The sequence below is a fragment of the Saimiri boliviensis genome, chromosome 14 (genome assembly GCF_048565385.1).
Source record: "Saimiri boliviensis isolate mSaiBol1 chromosome 14, mSaiBol1.pri, whole genome shotgun sequence".
Lineage (NCBI taxonomy): Eukaryota > Metazoa > Chordata > Mammalia > Primates > Cebidae > Saimiri > Saimiri boliviensis.
The window spans coordinates 68103789-68125151 of NC_133462.1; the positions used below are offsets into that span (position 1 = coordinate 68103789).

A 21363-nucleotide genomic window follows, 5' to 3' on the forward strand; every position below is an offset into this window, starting at 1 on the left:
ATTCCTCCCAGGTCCTCTTTCTATAATATAAAAGCCCTGAACATAACAAAGCAAATAACTGTAGGATGACTTTGCAAAGTAGGAAGAAGAAAAAAATTTAGGAATCTGATGACTTGAACTACATAACAGATTTCCTAGTTTTTGTTTTTTTAATATCCAGAAGTGTCTAGCCTAGAACCACCAACAGACACAGATAAAATAAGCTCAAAGAAAAGTCTTATTTTCCTAGACAGAGATCAGGAAACTGTTAGCCCAAAGGAGAAAACCTTTTTAGCAAAATGTAGCTGTCTTACTTTAGCCAAACTCCAATGGAAAAACCACATACACAGACACACTCACACACATTCATAGTTCCAGCAGCAGAGCCCATCAGGGAGCTAATCTTTCACCCCACCCTCTCACCCAACAGAAGTAAGCAGTAGTATTTGATTCCCTTTCACAGTGGTGTTGACAGGGCCAAGGGGGAGCTAATCTTTCTACTCCCACTGGCAGAAACAGTCACTGTTCCAATTCCCCTGACTGGTGGTTCCAATAAACAAAGCAGAGAACTGATCTTCCATTCTCCAATTGGTGAAGCAGGCGGCTGTCTAATTTAACTGTAGGTAAGGGTGGTTTTGATGAGACTAAGGAGATTATTTTCTGTCCTTTGCTCAGTGGAAGTTGTGCCACTCTAATTCTCCTTCCTAAATAGTATTGGCAGAATGAGCAGGGGTCTGAAAGAAGTCAGACCCTGTCTGAAAAAAGTCAGCTGTGCTCCAGTTTTTTTTTTTTTTTTTTTTTTTTTACCAAGTTAGTGTCACCTTAGCCCAGCAAGAAGCTAAACCATCTCCACCACCCCTACCTGGTAGCACTTAGTGAGGTGTTGCAAGGCAGGGCTAGTCAGTGCTTTGCATTCTTGCCACCTGTCACAGGGCCCTTGTCAGGAGCGAAGCTCAACACCTACCAACATTAACAAGACTGAACAAGGACGTGTGAGTCAGGGCTAGTCAGCACTTTACTACTACAACCTTTGGTGTCAGTGGGACCAAGAAGGGAATGAACCTCTCCACCCTTCACAGCACAAGACCACATGAGATGGTGTATATCAGGGTAAGTCTGCATTTTTTCCACCCCCCACCCTCATTAAGTGAGCCTAATAGGGAGCTGAGCCCCCATTCCCAGGGGTATTAGTGAGACTGAGGGTGTGCTAGGAGTTAGGGCCAATCAATACTCCACATCCCTCTTTCCTTCTTTGCGAATTGGACCCACTGAGAAGCAGAACCTTCTCTCAAATCTGACATCAATGAGGCAGAATAAGGTGATAGGAGGAGGGTAACTTGACACTCCACTCCTCACCTCCCCTGGTGTCAGAGACCAGCAGGAAGCTTGGCTTTCACCCCTACCCTGCAGCCAACAAAGCAGTGTGAGCAAGCACTGAGCTTTTCCCTTCCGTGGCTCAGTGGGGAGTTAAGAATATGTCACCATGAGGGGCAACAAGGCAGCAGCAATAGGTGGTTCACTTTCACTGGGAAGGGGTCAGCAGGAAGCTGAAGTTCCACCCTATCCATCTGCTGCAGCATGAGTCAGTGCTCCACTTCTGCTGGATGATGTTGGCAGGGACAAAGGGGTGATGAATGAACATACACACCCACCTGGCCTCTGGGCACACCTCAATGTGAGGACAGCTTCTGAATTTTTTAAAGAAAAAAAAAAAAGATTAATTTGGATCCAGAGTCTCCTACTACAGTACCTAAAATGTCCAGGATACAAGGAAAATCATTTGCCATACCAAGAGCCAGCAAAATCACAACTTGAATGAAAAAAGAAAACCAACGCATGCCATCAGTGATAGGAATCAGATGTTAGAATTGTCAGGCAAGGATTTTAAACTGGACACAATAAAAATGCAACAAGCAATTGTGAATTATTTTAAACAAAAAAGAAAAAAAAGAGAGAAATACCAGCACAGAAATAGAAGTTATATATATATATATATATATAAAAGACCCAAACAGAAACTAAATAACTGAAACATACAACCATTGAAACAAACTCAAACTTTGGTATATAGGTTCAAGAGTAACATGAAGATGACAGAAATAGAATTCTTAAATATGAAGGAAATCAAAAGAATTCACCTAGTTTGAAGGAATAAGAGATTAATAGGAAAAATATATATATATATAAAGAGGACTTCAAGGACCAGTGAGTTAAAAACAAAAGAGTTAAAATCTGTATAATTGTAATCATAGAATGAGAGGAAAGAATGGCAGTGAAAATGTATTCAAAAAAGCATGTCTGAAAATATGGCAAAAAGACATTAAGAATACAGATGCAACAAACTGAGCAAATCACAAACAATAGGATAAAACCAAGGAAATTCATGCCAGGGCATTCATTATTAAAATGCTAAATGCAAAATAAGCAAAGAAAAAAACCTTGAAGGCAGCCAGAGGAATAATGTAAAACTTATAAAGTAAATACCAGTTCAAATGACAACAGATTTCTCATCTAAAACAATGGAAGCCAGAAGGAGTGGCACAACATTTTTCAAGTAATGAAAGCAAACAACTGTCAATCATAAGTTTTATATCTAACAAAAATAGTCTTTTGGAATGAAGGAAAAATCAAGACACTCTAAGATGAGTAAAAACTAGGAGTACTTGTTTCTATCGAACCCATTCTTAAAGGATGACTAAAGGAAGTTCTTTAAATAGAAACAAAACGATAATGAAAGTTTTAGAACTTCATAAAGAAAATAAGAGTATCAGAATGAAAAAGTTAGGGGTAAATAAACTATCCTTCTTAAGAGTTTGTTAAAAATTTCAGGGTTGAAGCAAAATAACAACACTGTTTAATGTGGTGTTCATTGTATGTAAGGGAAACATTAAGACAATTATATTGAAAAGTTGTCTTAATTTCTTTAAAGTTAATTACTCTCTCTTTGGCTTATATGGATATTTAAACTTGCCTTGAACATATGTCATTATGCATCCAGGAGACTACAGCTGAATAGAATGCTTTTGAATGTTGCACTTTAGAGAGAGAAATACCAAGAGAAACAGTAAGGAAAAATAAAACTATTCAAGTCTGTGTCTAAATAAAGTCATATTCTCTATTCCATTAGTGAGTGATACATTCCGTAGGCCAAATTCTGCCCTAGGTTATATGCACACTGTTCTTTCTAACGTTCGTGGGATTTGTTCATGTATAACTGAAGGCATCAGTTAGCCCTTTGGGCACAAAAATGACTACCCACAAAAAAAGCAAAAATAATTTAAGTCTTATTGTATTTGGCTTTCAGGTGAAAATGATATAATATAAACGACAATTCCATTAGATAATACAGGTTTTCAAAAGCACTACCATCAAATTCCAACCATTGCAAATTTGACAGAATTACCATAGTGGCATTTTCAAAACTAAAGATTGTTTAAAAAGAAATAAATGAACATTGGAACATACTCTTCTATTTATAGCAATTTTCAATTTTAGTAGTATATGTAATACATGTGCAATATAATATTTGTGTATATTTTCTTTTACATATATTATATACTTTATAGTATTGGCTAAGAAACCGCTGTTTTCCAGCAGAAATAATGGCTAAATTCTTCTTCAAGCATCAGTTTTCAAGTTTAAATGCTAATTTATCCATGGCTTGTTGCAGGTCTTGATTGTGTTTCTACAGGGAAGTTTTCACTGAACTTAAAGTTTTGCCATAAAATATTAAACTGATAACATTCAGACAGATAAAAGGCCAAACACTACAGGATGACTTTTGACAATCTTACATGCACTAGCTAAACAAAACTCTGAGTGTATACATATATTGTGCATACAGTAGCCCCCCTTTATCCATTGAGGATATGTTGCAAGACCCCCAGTGGAAGTCTGAAACCATAGACAGTACTGAAACCTGTATATGCTATGTATTTTCCTATACATACACACCTAGGATAAAGTTTAATTCATAAATTGGGCCCAGTAATAGATTAACAATAACTATCAAAACAGAAAAATTACAACATATTGTTCAGAATTTCATGGACTTCTTACACTGTAGTTCTTAGTAACTTCAGTATATAATCTTTTATCTTTCCTTTATTAAGTTGAGAGTGTTTACCTTTTCACTTAAAACAGGGACTTTATGGCTTCTTGGCATACCCAAATTGCCAGCATTACTATTACTGCACTTTGGGGCCATTAAGATGTAAAATACAGTTTCTTGAACACAAGTGACAACTGTGATATGGCAACAGCTGATCTGATTACTAAGATGGCTACCATGTGAGTGAAGGGCTAGGAGCATAGTCAACAAGGCGATGCTGCTGAACGAAGAGATGATTCACCCCCCAGGCAGGAGGTAGTGTGACCACTTGACATGTCATCATGTCAAATTGGGAGCTTCGCAAAACAGCACCAAATTTGAAACTTATAAATTGTTTATTTCTGAAATTTTCCATGTGATATTTTCAGACTGTGGTTGACTGTGGGTAACAAACAACAGAAAGCAAAAGCAAGGATAACGGAGTACTACTGTATACTAATGGCTACAGAGTTTAATAACAGCGACTAAACAGATTTGCTTAGAAGCAGGTGAAGCACTCGCCACAAAAAGAATACCTAGGAATACAGTCAACCAGGAAGGGGAAACATCTCTACAGTGAGAACTGCAAAGCACTGCCAAAAGAAATCGGATAACACAAACAAATGTCATTGTTTCTGTGACATTCCATGCTCATGAATAGGAAGAACACATACTGTTAAAATGGCTGTACTGCCTAAAGAAATTTATAGATTCAATGCCATTTCTATCAAAGAAACAATGGCATGCTTTGCAGAACTAGAAAAAAATGTATTTTAAAATTTATGTAAAACCAAAAATGAGCCCGAATAGACGGACAATCCTACACAAAAAGAACAAAGCTGGCGGCACTGCACTACCTGATTGCAAACTATACTACAGGGCTGCAGTAACCAAAGCAGCATGAATCTGGTACAAAAAAAGACACACGGACCAATGAAAACGAACAGAGAGCCCAGAAATAAGACCACCACACCTACAACCATCCGATCTTTGAGAAAGCTGACAAAAACAAGCAGTGGGGAGAGGACTCCCTATTCAACAAATGTTGCGATAACTGGCTAGCCATATGCAGAGATTAAAACTGGACTCCTTCCTTATGCCATATATAAAACTCAACTCAAAATGAATTGAAGCCTTAAACGTAAAACCTGAAAATAAAAGCCTGCAAGACAATCTAAGCAATACCATTCTGGACATAGGAAATAGGAACAGGCAAAGATACCATAAGGAGGATGCCAAAAGCATTTGCAACAAAAACAAAAATTGACAAACGGGATCAAATTAAACTAAAGAGCTTCTGCACAGCAAAACGATCAACAGAATGAACAACCTAGTGAACGAGAGAAAACGTTTGCAAACTATGCATCTGACAAAGGTCTGATAGCTAGTATCTATAACAAACTTCGACAGATCTACAAGAAAAAACAAACCCTATTAAAAAGTGGGCAAAGGACATAAACAGACCCTTTTCAAAAGAACACACATATGTGGCAAACAAGCATATGAAAAAACTCAACACCACTGATCATTGGAGAAATGTAAATCAAAACCACAACGAGAGATGTCATCTCACATCAATCAGAATGGTTGTTATTAAAAAGTCAAGAAACAAAAGGTGCTGTTGAGGTTGCAGAGAAAAAGGAATGCTTAATACACTGATGTTGGGAGTATAAATTACTTGGAAAACAGTGTGTCAATTCCTCAGAGACCAAAACATAGAACTACCATTATACCCAGCAGTCCCATTCCTGGGTATATACCCAAAGGAACATGAGTCATACTATCATAAAGACACAGACACATGTATATTCATTGCAGCACTATTTACAACAGCAAAGATATGGAACCAACCTAAATGCTTGTTAATGGTAAACTGTTATTTTCTTGTTATAACCTTTTAAAATCCATCAGGGCAGAAAGAAAGAATGCCTGAGCCCTACCTAGATCAATGAAGACATAAAGAAGAATGGGGATGAGAATATGTTTTAAAGTTTCTCAATAATGCTAATAATTTCTATAGTTGAGAATTATTACCCTAAACTGGAATCTAACTCATATGTAGTACATATACAAAATCTGATTGTCTTCCAGTATTCCTATCTAGGAAAAAGAAATCACTGTACCAGCAATTATATAAGCCAGAGAGCTGGGATTCATCAACTCCCTTTCCCTCAAATTACATATTCCTTCATCAACAAGTCCTTTAATTCTTAAACTGCTCTCAAAGCTGACCACTCATTTTCATATTCACTAGAGTCTTCATAATCCAAGCAAGTATCACTTATATATCACTTGGGCCATAAGAATGCCATAACAACCCTTCACTATTGTCTTCAGGCAGACCATTCTCTCTCCCTGCAGCCAAAGTGGTATTTAGAAAAAGGTAATCTGGGAACATCACACATTTTCCTTCCTTACCCTCATCCCCTGTCCATCACATAAAACATTTCAGTAGAGTCTCATTTTAAAAATCTTCACATATTCAATGATGCTCTTTAACACAGTCTCTTCCAAATGTTCTGTTCTTGTTGCATACCATGTCCCACTTGGCCAGCTACACTCTAACCACATTGATCTTTTAGTCTATGTGCATATTCCTTTTTGCACAGGGCATTTATAGTATTTGCTATGCATTTATGGAATGTTCTTCTTAACTCCCTTTGACCAGTTGGATCCTATGCATTCTTTTAAATAAATTTTACTATTGGTTGAATTGTATCCCACCAAAAGTTATACTGAAGCCCCAACCCTATGTGCCTGTGACTCTGACCTTATTTGGGTAGTGTCTTTTTGGATGTAATTGAGTTAAGATGAGTCTTAGTGAATGAGGAAAAGCCTTAATCCAGTACAACTGATGTAGTTACAAGAAGAGAAGATGCACATGATCAGAGGGGAGGGCCATATGATAACGGAGGCAGAGGCTGGAGTGACGTAGCTACAAGCTAAGGAACGCCAAGGATTGCTGGCAAACACCAGGTGCTGGGAGAGGCAAGGAAGGATTCTAGAGGTTTCAGGAAGAGCATGGCCCTTCTAACACCTTGATTTCAGCCTTCCAGCCTCCAGAACTCTTAGACAATGAATTACTATTGCTTTAAGCCACCGGTTTGTGATAATTTTTTAGTACAGGCCTAGAAAACTAATACACATATTTAATATCATTTATTCAAGGAAGCCTTTCTTGACTTCAGTGGTTTGACCAAATCATTTTCATATGGTCCTGTAGCACTTATCACAATTATAATTTTGCTTTTATGGGTGTAATTATGTGATTGCTTATCCATTGAAATAGACTGTAAGCTCCATCATAGCAGGAAGTTATCGGCTATGAAGTGTTTTAGCAGACATTGTTTTCTTTACGTGTTCAAGTTTATGGTATAAGTTAAATAAGTAAGGTCAAGTTTGTTTCCAATTTGTAATGAGCATGCTAACATTTTGAGGTGTTACATAGTTTTGTCAGGGTTGCACATTTTTTTACTAAAAGGTCAAGAATTAAAGTCTTGCATTCTGCTTAAATACTGCATTTTAAAATCACATGTAAAAAATGCACAGAGAATAATTACTTTTTACTTGGATGGTTTTACCTGTTCCATAATCAAGTAGGAAGTGCTTCCTTCTTTATATTTTATCATAATAAGGATTGATTCTTCATGGGCTGGGTCAGGTGATCAGTCTGGCTTAAGGAAAATATTCTTTCTTTAAGCCATTGTAATCTATCCTAACTGCCATAAAACATGAAAACATTGAGCAGAACTTTATACAAAATTACATTCTGTTGTACATTTAAACTGCCTGTATCAATGAGGGATATAGTTACACAATATAATAACTTTAATTATTTGTATAAATCATGTAAATATCTGAAGCATTACAAATGTTTATAAGTACAAAACATGCATAACCATAAAAATTACGTTTACATTATAAATATTTGTTTTCAGTTCTTTTGGGTTTCTGTGCTTTTTTGGTTCAGAGAATTTAAAAACTATTATTTAGATCTGCTCACTGACGTAGGTTGATGGCAAGTTATTTTTAGTTTAAGGTCAGAGAAACTTGAGACTATAAATTTAGGCAGGTAGTTTAAATTCCCTAAGGCTAATTTTTAAAAATCTCTATAATGGAAATAATGTCATAAAACTATCATTATCACTATATTAAACATGTTACAAGTATGTTACTATTTCATTGTATAACTGCAAGTATGTAACATGTTTAATATAGCTTACATAAATCAGTGATGAATAGCAGCTATGATAATTTGTAACTGATTGTTATGAAAAAGTTCATTATATTCTATTGATCTTAACTTTATTTTGAATAACCCAAAACTATTCAACTAACTTGAGCTGTTAACCCAGCTGGCTGGTTATAAAGAGAAGGCTTTGCACAGAGAAAGATTTAGTACACACATGCATGCACACTTACAACATGCACACACAAACACAGAGTCAGAGCTAAATGCACTGAAATATTAAAGGAATAATATGGATTGAGATTCTCTTGGAGTGGGAGTGGGATGGTATTCCTATGAGAATTCCATGCCATAGAGCTTACTGAACTGAATGAGGAGCCTTCCATAAGGCGACATGGATGTTTTATATTGCCTCAATCAATAGGAATGTGGAAACACCTTTATAAAGTGTGCACATGGGCATACAGTTCAGAGATTAATTGAGAGACTTGGTTTATCTATTCTAACAAATGTTGGTTAAATTGCATTTTCTTTACCACCAGAACTATCAATAGTTTTTCTTTCTCAGATTGAATACATAAATCAAAAGAGCATACTTCACGAACTATGATTATGAAACTCCTATCCTTCATCTATTGATTCCTAAAACTTTATTTATCCATGTATTTTTTTCTTCATTGTATCATATTAGAACTGCTCTTTTTCACTCTATTGTAGCTATAGCCATCTACGGCTCTTGAATTGTCAATGTATCAAGGAGCCCTCAAAATAGCATAGAAAATGTGAACAAACCCAATGCTGAATCGTTTCTTGGTTCCACAGTTGTAGTATTTCATCAGCTTCAAATTGCAGTAATTGTTTTACTGCAATTCTGAATAATTACTATAAGGATAACTATACTGATTATTCTATGATGCTATTTGTGCTATAAAATGTGTGGAATTGCTTAAGGCAAAATATATTTTCACAGAAAACCCTAAAGTTTTACTTTTAAATGAAATGCCACCAAACACATATACTTATTTTCAAATTGTTTTACCTACCAATTCCTAACAAAGTGCTAAAGTAAATTTTTTTACATATTTCCAAACTTTTATAAAAGTAACCATATGAAATCCTACGTATGTAACTACAGCATGTGCTGATTCAATATGAAAACAAAGCTTTAGAAAAGCTGCTAATATTAACAGTGTTCCCTATTTGATAATAAAAAGTATGAATCAATTTTTCCAGTTTTAGTATAAAAGACATAATGAATTTTAGTTTGATATAATTTGAAATAGCCGAGATATTAAACCCCTAAGTAAAATTTCAATTGGTAATCCTGTCAGATTCAAGTCCCTAAATGAATATTAATTTCAACACTAATCATTTTCCAACATGTTGAAGCTTTAAAATGCTAGTTTGGAATAAAAGCTGTGAGATTCATTACCATAACAATATTGAGCATTTGTTTGTTTAGGAAATTCAATTTCCAACATTAGTATGTCTGGATTTCCTGGCATCCTTTCCCCTAAAGATTTAATTATTTAGAATCTTTTTTTTTTTTTTTTTTTTTATTTATTTATTTTTTTTTTGGTAAATTAGAATTCTGATTTTACTGATGGGAAGCTGATACTAAGTGAACTGTCTGGGATAAAGCGTTGAGATCTGCTAATTAATTGTATGCCAGCAGGTATAAGTAAACCAGTAAAAAAATCACTACAAGCAACTAAGTAAAATTCTGGTTTCTGAGCCATCCCATGAATAAGTTGTATGTTTTATTTTTACACATGTGCGGGAACACACACACTATATAAATTCATCAATCTGTGGCCTTTTGGAAGATAGGTGAAAATATGCATATATATAAAGTACAGGTTTTTAGTCTGAAATTGGACTAAACAAGATTATTAATCATTTGTTCTATCCTATGCCTAGCATGATAAAAATCCCTAACCCCCAAATTAAATGGAGTTTAGGTGCATTATATAATCATGCAACAGTTAGTTACGTTTTATACTATTTTTTCTGCAAATGTTCTTGCAGTTATATAATGAAATAGTAACAAGCTACATTTCTCTATATTTTGACCATGAAATCTAGAAAAAAAAAAAAAAAAAAAAACCAAAGTTTTTATGTAAACACCAGGAAGCATTAGAGAAGAGGAAAAAAGCACAAGTCTGATCATTGGCTAATGGAGATGGCTCTGTCACTCGATATCTAAATAACCCTACACAAGTCAAGAGCTTGCCATACTTAAATGACGTGCTACACTCCACACTCCACTTACTTTTTTATGCAGAATTCAAGAGGCCCTTATTTTGTTCATCTAGTTCAATCTTATCTAAATGGGAAACTGAGTCAAATGACTCCATTTGAGAAGTTGAGGCTGGTAGAGTACGGCATGAGCCACTGTCCCCAGCCTCCATTACTTCTAATAACAACTTTTAAGCAATTAGTACATTTCTTAATCAACTATTATATGGATTCCTAAAAGTTTTATTCTTAAAATTACCAAGTAGCATAACCTAAATCAGATTTCCCAACTCCTAACCTCCTGTCCTTCCTCTTTTTTTTTTTTTTTTGAGACAGGATCTTGTTCTGTTGTCCAGGCTAGAATGCAGTGGCATGATCATGGGTCACTGAAGCCTCGACTTCCTGGGCTTAGGTGATCTTTCCATTTTAGCCTCAGCCACCTGAGTAGCTGGGTCTACAGGAATGCATCACCACACTTGGTTAATTTTTTTAGAGTGTTTTTTGTAGAGACGAGGTTTTGCCATGTTGCCCAGGCTGGCCTCAAACTCTTGGCTCGGTATCCACCTACTTCGACCTCACAAAATGCTAGGATTACAGGCATGAACAACTGGGCCCAGCCTCTATTACATCTTATAACAATTTTTGAGCAATTAGCAATTCCTTATTAAAAATCTAGGCTGAGACCTGTGGCTCACGCCTATAATCCTAGCTGTTTCAGAGGCTGAAGCAGGTGGATCACCTGAGGTCAGGAGTTCAAGACCAGCTTGGCCAACATGGTGAAACCCCTTCTCTACCAAAAATATAAAAAATTAGCTGGCCTGGTGGTGGGCGCCTGTAATCCCAGCTACTCAGGAGGCTGAGGCAGGAGAATTGCCTGAACTCAAGAAGTAGAGTCTGAAGGGAGCCAAGATCATGCCATTGCACTCTAGCCTGGGCAACAAGAGCAAAACTCTGTCTCAAAAAAAATGTATAATACGGATTTTCATAAATTTTATAATACCTTAAACATATTCAGACTAGTATCCAATATAAAGGAACCTTATGTAGATCTCCATTTTAGAGGAAATAATTGCTCTGCAATTTTCATTTGAATGAATCCAGATTCCCATAATGCTAGGTACCCCTGAAACATTTAATAGGTGCTAGATGGTTAAATTACAGATCTGAATGGTTTTCTAACATTTTATGACTATCTAGTTCTGTAGTTTTAATATAAAATGCAGAATAATTTAAAACTTACACAAAAAAATAAATGTGTACAAATCAGAAAGGACAAGTTTTCTCTTGATAGTCCAACAGTTATGAAATAAAGCAGTCTCATTAAATCATAAGTACTTTAACCTTTTCTTGAAAGAATGGAAAGATTTAAAGATTTATGAAGAAATTTTGCCTAAACTAGGAAATGACTCATATTTGACATGTATTGAAATGATAATGCTGATTTCAATAGGCACTCTAAGAGCATTTTATTCCCAAGAGAGTAATTCAGTCATGGTTACCTCTCTGCATATAGATTTTAAACTTTCTTTGTAAAGCTTTTAATGTACTACTGCCTGCCAAAACATGGCAGAGTTTCACAGATAAGACAAAATAAAAGCAAGTAAAGTGATTTTTTTTTATCATTGTTGATACAAAAACATCCAACAAATATATCTATTTGGCATCTTCCGCAAAGATGCCATCGTCTTTCTTTCTTCTGCATCTTTGGCATTGTCTTTCTTTAGCAGTTTCTATTTCTACATTTTTAATATTAAAACCAATTCTGTAGGACTGGTCTGTGGGCAGAATGGAGACCTCAAGACAATGGAAACTTCAAGACTAGGACAAATTGGTCTCCTGTTAACTACTGAACACGTGGAGACTAAGCATTGAGAGACTGAAGCCATTGTGTCCTATGGACAAGACCTGACGTATATCCTTTCAACCTAGTTGCATACGAAAACACTGACCCCTGCCAACCACACATTCACTAAACTCCTCTCTTAGTATTTGAAAGCCAAATAACAATTCTCAAGATGAGGAAATACACTCATACTACCTGCTTCAGGATGAATAAAACAAGATGTCAAAGACGATTTTTATAAAATGAATGAGGGTGTAAACGTCCTTAGTTTAAATGAGGTTCACATGAGCCACTGGCTGGATGCTTACATGAGAGCCCACACTGGAAACCGTAGTACCTAGCTCCTGGGGTGACATGATTTGATTCTGTGTCCCCACCCGCACCTCATGTCAAATTGTAATCCCCAGCATTGGTGGTGGGGCCTGATGAGAGGTCATTAGAACATGGGGCATTTTCTCATCAGTGGTTTAGCACCACCCACCTAGTGCTATTCTCCGGATAGAGTTCTCACGAGATCTGATTGTTTATAAGTGCGTAGTACCTCCCTGCTCTCTCTTCCTCTTATTCTGGCCATATGAAGTGTTCCCTCAGCCATTGTCTACTGCCGTGATTGTAAGTTTCCTAAAGACTCCACAGATAACAAACAGATGCCAGAATCATGATTCCTGAACAGCCCACAGAACCATGAGCCAATTAAACTTTATTATTATTATTATTATACTTTAAGTTCCGGTGTACATGTGCAGAACATGCAGGTTTGTTACTTAGGTATAAACATGCCATGGTGGTTTGCTGCATCAATCCCCCGTCATACACATTAGGCATTTCTCCTAATGCGATCCCTCCCCTAACTCCTACCCCCTGCTATTCCTCCCCTAGCCCTCTACCTTGACAGACCCTGGTGTATGATGTTCCCCTCCCTTTAATGTGTTCTCATTGTTCAACTCCCACTTATTACCCAGTCTCAGATTTTTTTTTTTTTTTTTTTTTTTTTGAGATGGAATTTTACTCTGTTGCCCAGGCTGGAATACAATGGCATGATCTTGGCTCACTACAACCTCGCCTCCTGGGCGAGGTTTTTCTTTTCTTTTTATTTTACTCACCTGCACACTAAGATGAATCCATTTCTTCACAAGAATTCTCCCCAGTGTCAAGTGATCCTCCTGCCTCAGCCTCCCAAATAGGTGGGAATACAGGCAAATGCTACTATGTCTGGCTAATTTTTCTATTTTTAGTAGACACAGGGTTTTGCCACATTTGACAGGCTAGTCACAAACTCCTGACCTCAGGTGATCCGTCCTCCCCAAAGTGATGAGATTATGGGCGGGAGCCACTGTGCCCGGCCAGGTATTGTTTTCATAGCAGTGTGAGAACTGACTAGTATACCTAGTTTAAAAGGCAAGTGTGACTTTAACTGTATTGCGCTATTCTAGTGTCCTAAAAGAAAAAAATTAAAAAAAAAAAAGGCTGAACCGCGCCTTTCTTCTGGAGACTGTTAAATACCAGACATCTCACAGCTCTTTTAGCCTTTAGCAGCTTCTAAGACTCATGCAAACTGTGGTTGACAACTAAAATAATAATATAACACCTTTTGAGTGCTTCAAGTGTAAAGTTCATTAGTTCTAAGGTCACCATTTTAATGCAACCAACAAATTTTATTCACTGCATCAGGTGCTATCTGAGAAAGACAGCTGTAAAAATCAAGCTGGGGTATTCACACATCCATGACTAGTAAAATTAGTACCAGACATCAAGTGAGCCCTTAGACATATTTAAACAAAATAGAACATACTAGCCCAATATAACAAAAATTTTCTGAGGATATTATAATTACAGATAGCATTGTCTTTAAGTTTCTGTGAAAGACTTTAAAGCAGTTTTGGGGAGAAAATGCTAGTATATCAAGAGCTACATCACTAGGTCATTTAAATGTTTTTCTTCTTTAGCTGTCATTTAAATACATCTGAAATCTCAAAGATACTGCTACAGATTTTGTGAGTAGATGCCAGTTAGACAAAGTAAGACAAATCCTTGTGTTTAACCAAATGTTAAATACTTTTTATTTTACTCACCTGCACACTAAGATGAATCCATTTCTTCACAAGAATTCTCCCCAGTGTCATTACTTTTAATGGAGGCTGCAAACCATTTACTGTGCGATAATAAAACACGGTCTCTTTCTCAGATATTGTAAGTTTCAACACAATCTGCCCATCTACTGTCTTTTCTATAACACACCTTAGGAAGCAACCAGAAAAGAGAGAAAAGGTCAGCATCCAACCAAAAAGACATGCTCAGGTATTGTGCAGTTACAGTGGTGTTAAAATGACCCCAAACTCCCCTCAAAGTGGTACACTATGAGTATGGGCCTAAACGTCATTATGGTCAATGCAAGCTTTATTCCAGTGAAGAAGCCCCTTTATTTCAATAAAAAATAGAATTCTTATTTACAATATATTCCCCAGAACCTCAACACCCTTCATTAGAGATTCACGATGGAAACTAGAGTGACTGCATCTTTCTGCAAAACTAACATTTAGGCTATTGGCTCATTAGTTCTCCTGCTATTGCCTTTAGAGTGCTGCAACACACTACAGGCTGCTTGAGTATTGAGTCATCAGTGCAATTCTTTTTTTTTTAATGTCAAGTGAATTTAGTGTCCATGGAAGGCTCTAAATTGTTAGCCCTGAAGTCAGAATCACTGTATTTAATTCCCATGGGATGCCATCATCAACTGGGCCAAAGCCAAAGTCAGTGTCTCTAAGATGACTGGCTACCTCTCCCTGACCACACAGTCCAACTGAGGCACTGAGATCATGTGAAATATCTGAGGTGAAAGGTCATTCAGCCTTCCAAAACACGGTGAAATAATACTTTGATAAAGTAGAACAGTTTTCAGAAAACTTCGAGGTCTTGTGTCAGGGCAGTTATCAAACGATTTTAAGTTACCTCTATCCTTATTACAGTGACACACCTTTCAGACCTTGGGTTCCCTTCACCTGGTTACCTCCTACTTAGCTTTGGCATCTGAATGATTATGCTTGGTCCTGGAGCCCTTCTTTCTGCTCAAGGTTGATTGAGGGGGTCTCACTTTATGCTCACTTAACATACTGTGCTGCCTAGGTAATAGCACTCATCCATCTGTACCGTCCAGTAGATCACTTAGATCAGGCATCCCCAAACTTTTTACACAGGGGGCCAGTTCACTGTCCCTCAGACTGTTGGAGAACCACCACATACTGTGCTCCTCTCACTGACCACCAATGAAAGAGGTGCCCCTTCCTGAAGTGCGGCGGGGGGCCAGATAAATGGCCTCAGGGGGCTGCCTGACTTAGATCATGAGTATTCTGAGGATACACACACACCTAGTATACAGTCGTCTCTCAAAAAATGATGAGTTTGTGATCAAATTTGGCAGGAAGCATCAGAGAGGGAAAGGTATAAAATTGGGCCAATCAAGAATTACTGCTAAAGGTGGTTTAAAATTTTCCTTAAAGGGCACGTTTTTCACAAATCGTTTCTTCTCACTTGCATCTATTTTTTCCTGAGTCAGGAGGTAAGAATAAGATTGTAGAATACTAGTAGGCCCTCTTTTACTGTCATAATTTTATATTTTTTATGTATATTTGGTAGAAATTTATGAGTTCAAGTGTATTTTCAATTTAGGCAAATAGATTTAGATGATATAAAGGTTTTATATAAGTATAAATAAAAGTTTTAAATTCTAACGCAAATTGTATTTTTAACCCTTCAGTAGTTGAATATTTCTAATTTACTGAATAGAGTTTTTCTTTATCCCTTCCCATCAGGTCTTAACCTGAAAACAGATTGCCCCTATTCATTTTTCTTCAGTTTAAATCTACGAGTGAGAGTTAGACCATTACTCAAGAGTGTATTTACTAAATGCAGACTTATTTCCCCAAGCTTACTGAAAATGCATTTCTTAATATGTTATTGATTATCTTCCTTGCTATTTTGTTTGCTTGTAAACATACTAGCTTTGGTAGATAATAAATGTGAGAGGAAGGCAGGTAGCAAAATATTTAGGAACTGGATTTATTCTGCTCCTGAATAAACAATAATTGGATAATCCATGTTTTGTTTGTTTTACTTATCTGTGCAAACACCCTGAAATTCCCTCAATTCCCAAAGGTATTTTAATTTTGAAAATGGAAACGACCTTGATAGAAGGAACTTTCAAAACCATAAACCATGTTCTTCCAACCCTATAAATATTTCTGTCTTATTTATACAAAATGATGTCAATAGTGGATGAATTCGCTACAGATATTTCCCTACAAGCTCAGAAGGATATTTTATCTTAGCCCTATTTGTCAAAAGGCAACAATTTAAGACTCTTTGGATACTAGTTATATAAACAGAGTAGTCTGAATTTACTAGAATTTCAGACAGTAAGAAAAAAAAGGTTTTCTTTGAGGAGAGATGTAGAAATAAGAATGGTTTGTGATTAATCTAAATTTAAAACAAAATGAAGACATGCCAACTTTCACTTGGCAAATTGAAACTAAACACCAAAGACCTTTAAGTCATATTTGCGTATGAGATTGTAATTCTTTTCTGGTTTGTTTCACATGTTTTTAGATACCCAGCCAACGCTGTCACACAAAGAAAATGTCATAAGAGAAGGGGCCAAAAGCCCTCTAGGAAGACAAAAGATAAGCAAAAATTCCTCAAAGGTGTCCCATTTATTAAAATCTCCAAGTTGGTGATAAATACTTGGGAGAAACTCATTAGATATCAGCCCAAGAAAATATTACAGAATGAAGAACTGGTGATTAAATAAGTAAAAAAAAGAGAAAAAAAAAAAAAGAAAAAAAAAAAAACGTCATTACTGCGACCCAGACTCATTGAAGGCATTTCTCTGGGATGAACAGCATGAAAGCTTTTGAGAATCTCTCATACTTACCTACGTATTTTCTAACTAATTGGAAAATGGAAATAGCCCAAGACAAAGGACTAAAAGCTGTATCATTTGGGAGACGGAGGGTTATTTATATATTCAACTCATGTTACTGAACATCTTCCTCGAGTCAAACGAACATCTCTTCTTAGGGAAATGAGGATGAAGAAAATGGCACCAAGGCCTGAGAGAACTATGTGCCTAATCAAAATTTTACACCCTATTAAGGAAATGTTATCGATAGAAACCCAGATCGAGACTTTGAAAATATTAATTATTTGTTTTACAAGTTTCCCTGTCTTAAAACTCACTGCGAGTCTGATCTGGGCTTCGAAGGGTAAGACCAAACGTTGAGCTCATCTATGGAAAATACATGATTCTGGCATAAACACATCTGCCTGCCATGGACTATTTTAACACATTCTTTTTTCATGGTTCACTTCATCCACAGAAGGGGAAAAAAATTAGATTTGGGAAACAATTGGAAGAATTCATCTTCAATGGCATGAATTCTACATGACTAGCCTTCATTTCTGGTTTGGAATTCAGACTGCAATGATCTCTACGACTGGTTTTTGGGACCTAGGAAAGCTTATATCCACACTACTACTTACATTACACCTTGTTGCTCAGGTTTCAACCACACAGCTAAGGTGAATGATGCTGCCAGCCTTGGAGAAGGAGGAGAAGAAAAGCAGTTCTTGTGATTTCCAAAAATAAAACTTGTAGAATTGCTATGGGAGTTGGGACACAGATCATTCTTGTCTGGTGTGATGCAGCTACTGAGGCCTGCTGAGAGAAGGTCAGTGTAGGCAGGGTGTGAAGATCTGTATGGGCAATCCTGAACGCAAAACCGCTGGGTACAGAACTGAATACTTTCAGCAGCAGCAGAGCTATGACAAAAAGTGCTTCGTTTGGGGAGTCCACATACTGCTTGCATTGGCACAATTGAAACATTCTTGAAAGCTCCCACATTCTCCAGCCTTGGGAAAAGACCTCGTGAGTCTGCCAAGGATATCAAAGCAAAACAGGCAAAGATCAACATTTCAGTGACATGAAGCAAGAAGCCAGAGTCCAATGAAAGAACCGGGCAATTCATGTTTACAAACAAGCATTCTCCTCTTGGTAAAGCAATTCTGAATAAATAATCAGGTCCATGCCACTTGCCAGCAATACTTTAAAGCAGGGTACTTCTAGTAATGTTGCGAAACTCCATTTTCTGGAAACTGCAGACGCGTTCTCACAGTAAGTTAATAACAACGATGTTCTTAGCAATGGTGAAGACATGAGTAGCAGCTGGTATCTGAGGATCAAAAACATAGACATAGAGCATCAAGGGAAAGCTGCTGCATCTTTAAAACTGAAGCTCATCCCAGGCATGATGACTTTGAGCTCCTAGAAGCAACACTAAAGAACTCAAAAGTGTTCACTAACGAACATTTTAAAGTACAGCGCTCAGAGTAAAATATTTATTCTTTTGGTAAATCTCTCGACAGCATTGGGCAAATCAAGCACTTTAGAAGTCCACAGGACAACCAGTTATATTTATAAACAGTTACAGATATATCACATATGTGTGCATATAATTATTAACATATTACACATACAGTAGTTTTAGGTTGCTATTTCACCCAGGGAATTAACAATAGCATTACTAACTCTACTTAACAAGGTAAAGAATCTTGTAGATTTTCTTTACACATGCACTGTACATTGAAACCCAGAGCTAACTTGCAGATGCCCAAAATAAAGCTGGCAAAGCACTTTGGGCCTTTCCCCTTATCCCAGCATGTGCAGCAACTTTAAGCTCACAGTAAAGCTGATTAGAAACCCAACACCATCTGTCTGTCCTATGCTTTAATATTTAGCAAAATGTTTGTGTATTTCCTCATATGACTACAAATTTGTAGGTTACTTATGGATCCCCAACACTGTGCAAGTAATTGTTTGATAAACAAGCTGGGTTACCATTTCTTTATTGCATTTCAACCAGTCCCTTCAGTGTGACAAATGGCTCTTCAACAGGACGGCTGGTCCCTCGTTGCCTGGCAACACTGCTGTAACCCCTGGTTACTCTTAGCAAATAGGCTGTAGCAGCAGGAAAGCTGGAAGGAAGACTTGGGTGCCCAGGTAAAGTATTCTGCACAGCAAACACTTGGTTACCTGAAACTCAGAGCGTAGTCTGCTTGGTGACCCTCCTGGAACTGAGCTCCCCAAGCTTTCCGCTGGTACCTCAAACAGTAGGAGGGACCTGGATAGGGCCATGCATACATAATTTTAAAGTAGCAGTACACCTTATCCTATAATCCCCCTCTTGCCCCTCCTCTTTCCTGCTCTCATGCACCTCAATCCATTTAATTGCTTAGTCAAAATGATCTACCACTATTAAACAGCCACATAAGGAGTAATTTCTAGTGGTCTTTCTTTTTGGGGAGAAGAGAATACAAAATGGAATTCTAAACTTCTGTATACTGATGCTCCCAAAGCTTGGCCCATTGACAGAAGTTCTGTTGACCATTCAGTTGTTGCTGTATATTTCACCCAGGATACCTTCTCCTAAATACATGTTTCTTTAGATCACATCTGATGTCAACTCTAAATGTTGGCATTGGAAAATCAGTGACTTTAATTAAACTAAAGAAGCAATAGGACTGCTGAGTATTTGGCTGCTTAATTGGATAGGAAGATGTGTGTGTGTATATATATGTGCACATTTGCAGTCAATTCTATAGAGTTTCAATTACATCCAAAACCCTCTCTTCTCTGCCATCTGGGACATCTCATGCTAGATGTGAAATACTGTAAACCAGCTAATACTTCTAGCTTTCCCTTTGTGTTGTAAAAATGAAAAATTTGTTTGGGAAAAAACTGGTCACTTGTGATTTTTGTTCTCTATAAGTTATCTTATTTATAGTAGTGTTGAGAAATGAGAGAAATGTTTTATGGTGTTTCTTTTTAGTAAGGCAACAAGAGACAAACCAACATTGCTCCTTTGCAGATTCCCTTTAATTTCTCTCCCATAAGAGAGCTGGAAACCAAAACCCATTTATATATCAATTTTATCAATTAGCATTTGTTGCTTCCAGAAGAAACCTTTCTCACCTTTTGTCAAAATATACTATTACATACTTACAAGAAAACTTTTTATTAAAAAATTTTAGGGCAAAGTACAGTGGCTCATACTTGTATCTCCTAGGAATTTGGGAGGCCAAGGTGGGAGGATTACTTGAAGCCAGTAGTTCAAGACCATGCTATGCAACATAGTGAAATCCCATCTTTACAAAAAAAAAAAAAAAAAAATTTAAGCCAGGCGTGGTGTTACTACATCTGTAGTTCCAGCTACTTGGAAGGTTGGGGTGGGAAGATTGCCAAACCCAGGAGTTCGAGGCTGCAGTAAACTATTATCACACCACTGCACTCCAACCTGGATGACAGAGTGAGACCTTGTCTCTAAAAAAAACTGTTTTTAAACCCAAATTTTAGGGTAATGTCAGCTAATACATAAGGACTTCTCAGAACTTGGGAAACTCTCTTTGAAAATAGGTATATAGAGCACAGTGAATTAGACAAATGGATTATTCAGACCTGCTACAAAACATGAAGTCAACCTATTTTCAAATAAGGTATTCCATGGCTGGCTTCTCTCTGTATCTTGTGAATCAGAGAGATAAGTCTAATTTTTTCTAAACTTTTCTTTTAGGTTCAGGAGGACATTTACAGGTGTTTTCACATAGGTAAACTGCGTGTCACAGGGGTTTGATGTATGGATTATTTCATCATCCAGGTAATAAGCACAGTACCCAACAGGTAGTTTTTTGATCCTGCCTCTCCTCCCACCCTTCACCCTCAAGCAGGCCCTAGGATCTGTTGTTCCCTTCCATGTGTCCATGTCTAACTCTTTTTTTTTTTTTTTTAAACTGTAGTGCTTCAATTTATCTTTGATTGTCATTCCTGGGTTAAGAATTCCTCTACCCCATAACATCTCCTGCTTTGTATAGTAGGAAATCATGACTCACATGGGTAATCTAAGATTAGCAACTCTGCTCTGCATTGAGAAACTCTGCCAATTATTTGCAAAGGCAAATAATGAATTGACATATTCC

General features: G+C 36.9%; 1 protein-coding gene across 2 annotated transcripts in view; it reads right to left on the reverse strand.

Annotated features, from left to right (window-relative positions):
• USH2A (usherin) overlaps positions 1-19466 on the reverse strand; it is a 777205-nt gene extending 757739 nt beyond the window's left edge. The window contains exons 1-3 of one of the 2 annotated variants that reach the window (XM_074385188.1): positions 19229-19466; positions 17875-18563; positions 14412-14577 (exon numbers count right to left, since the gene is read on the reverse strand). In XM_074385188.1, the coding sequence (XP_074241289.1) occupies positions 14412-14577; positions 17875-18359 (651 nt within the window). In that variant the 5' untranslated portion in view covers positions 18360-18563; positions 19229-19466. Of the gene's footprint in view, positions 1-14411; positions 14578-17874; positions 18564-19228 lie in introns of those variants that run through there. The other variant, XM_003930351.4, reaches the window with a different exon arrangement.
• Positions 19467-21363: the final 1897 nt, after the last annotated feature.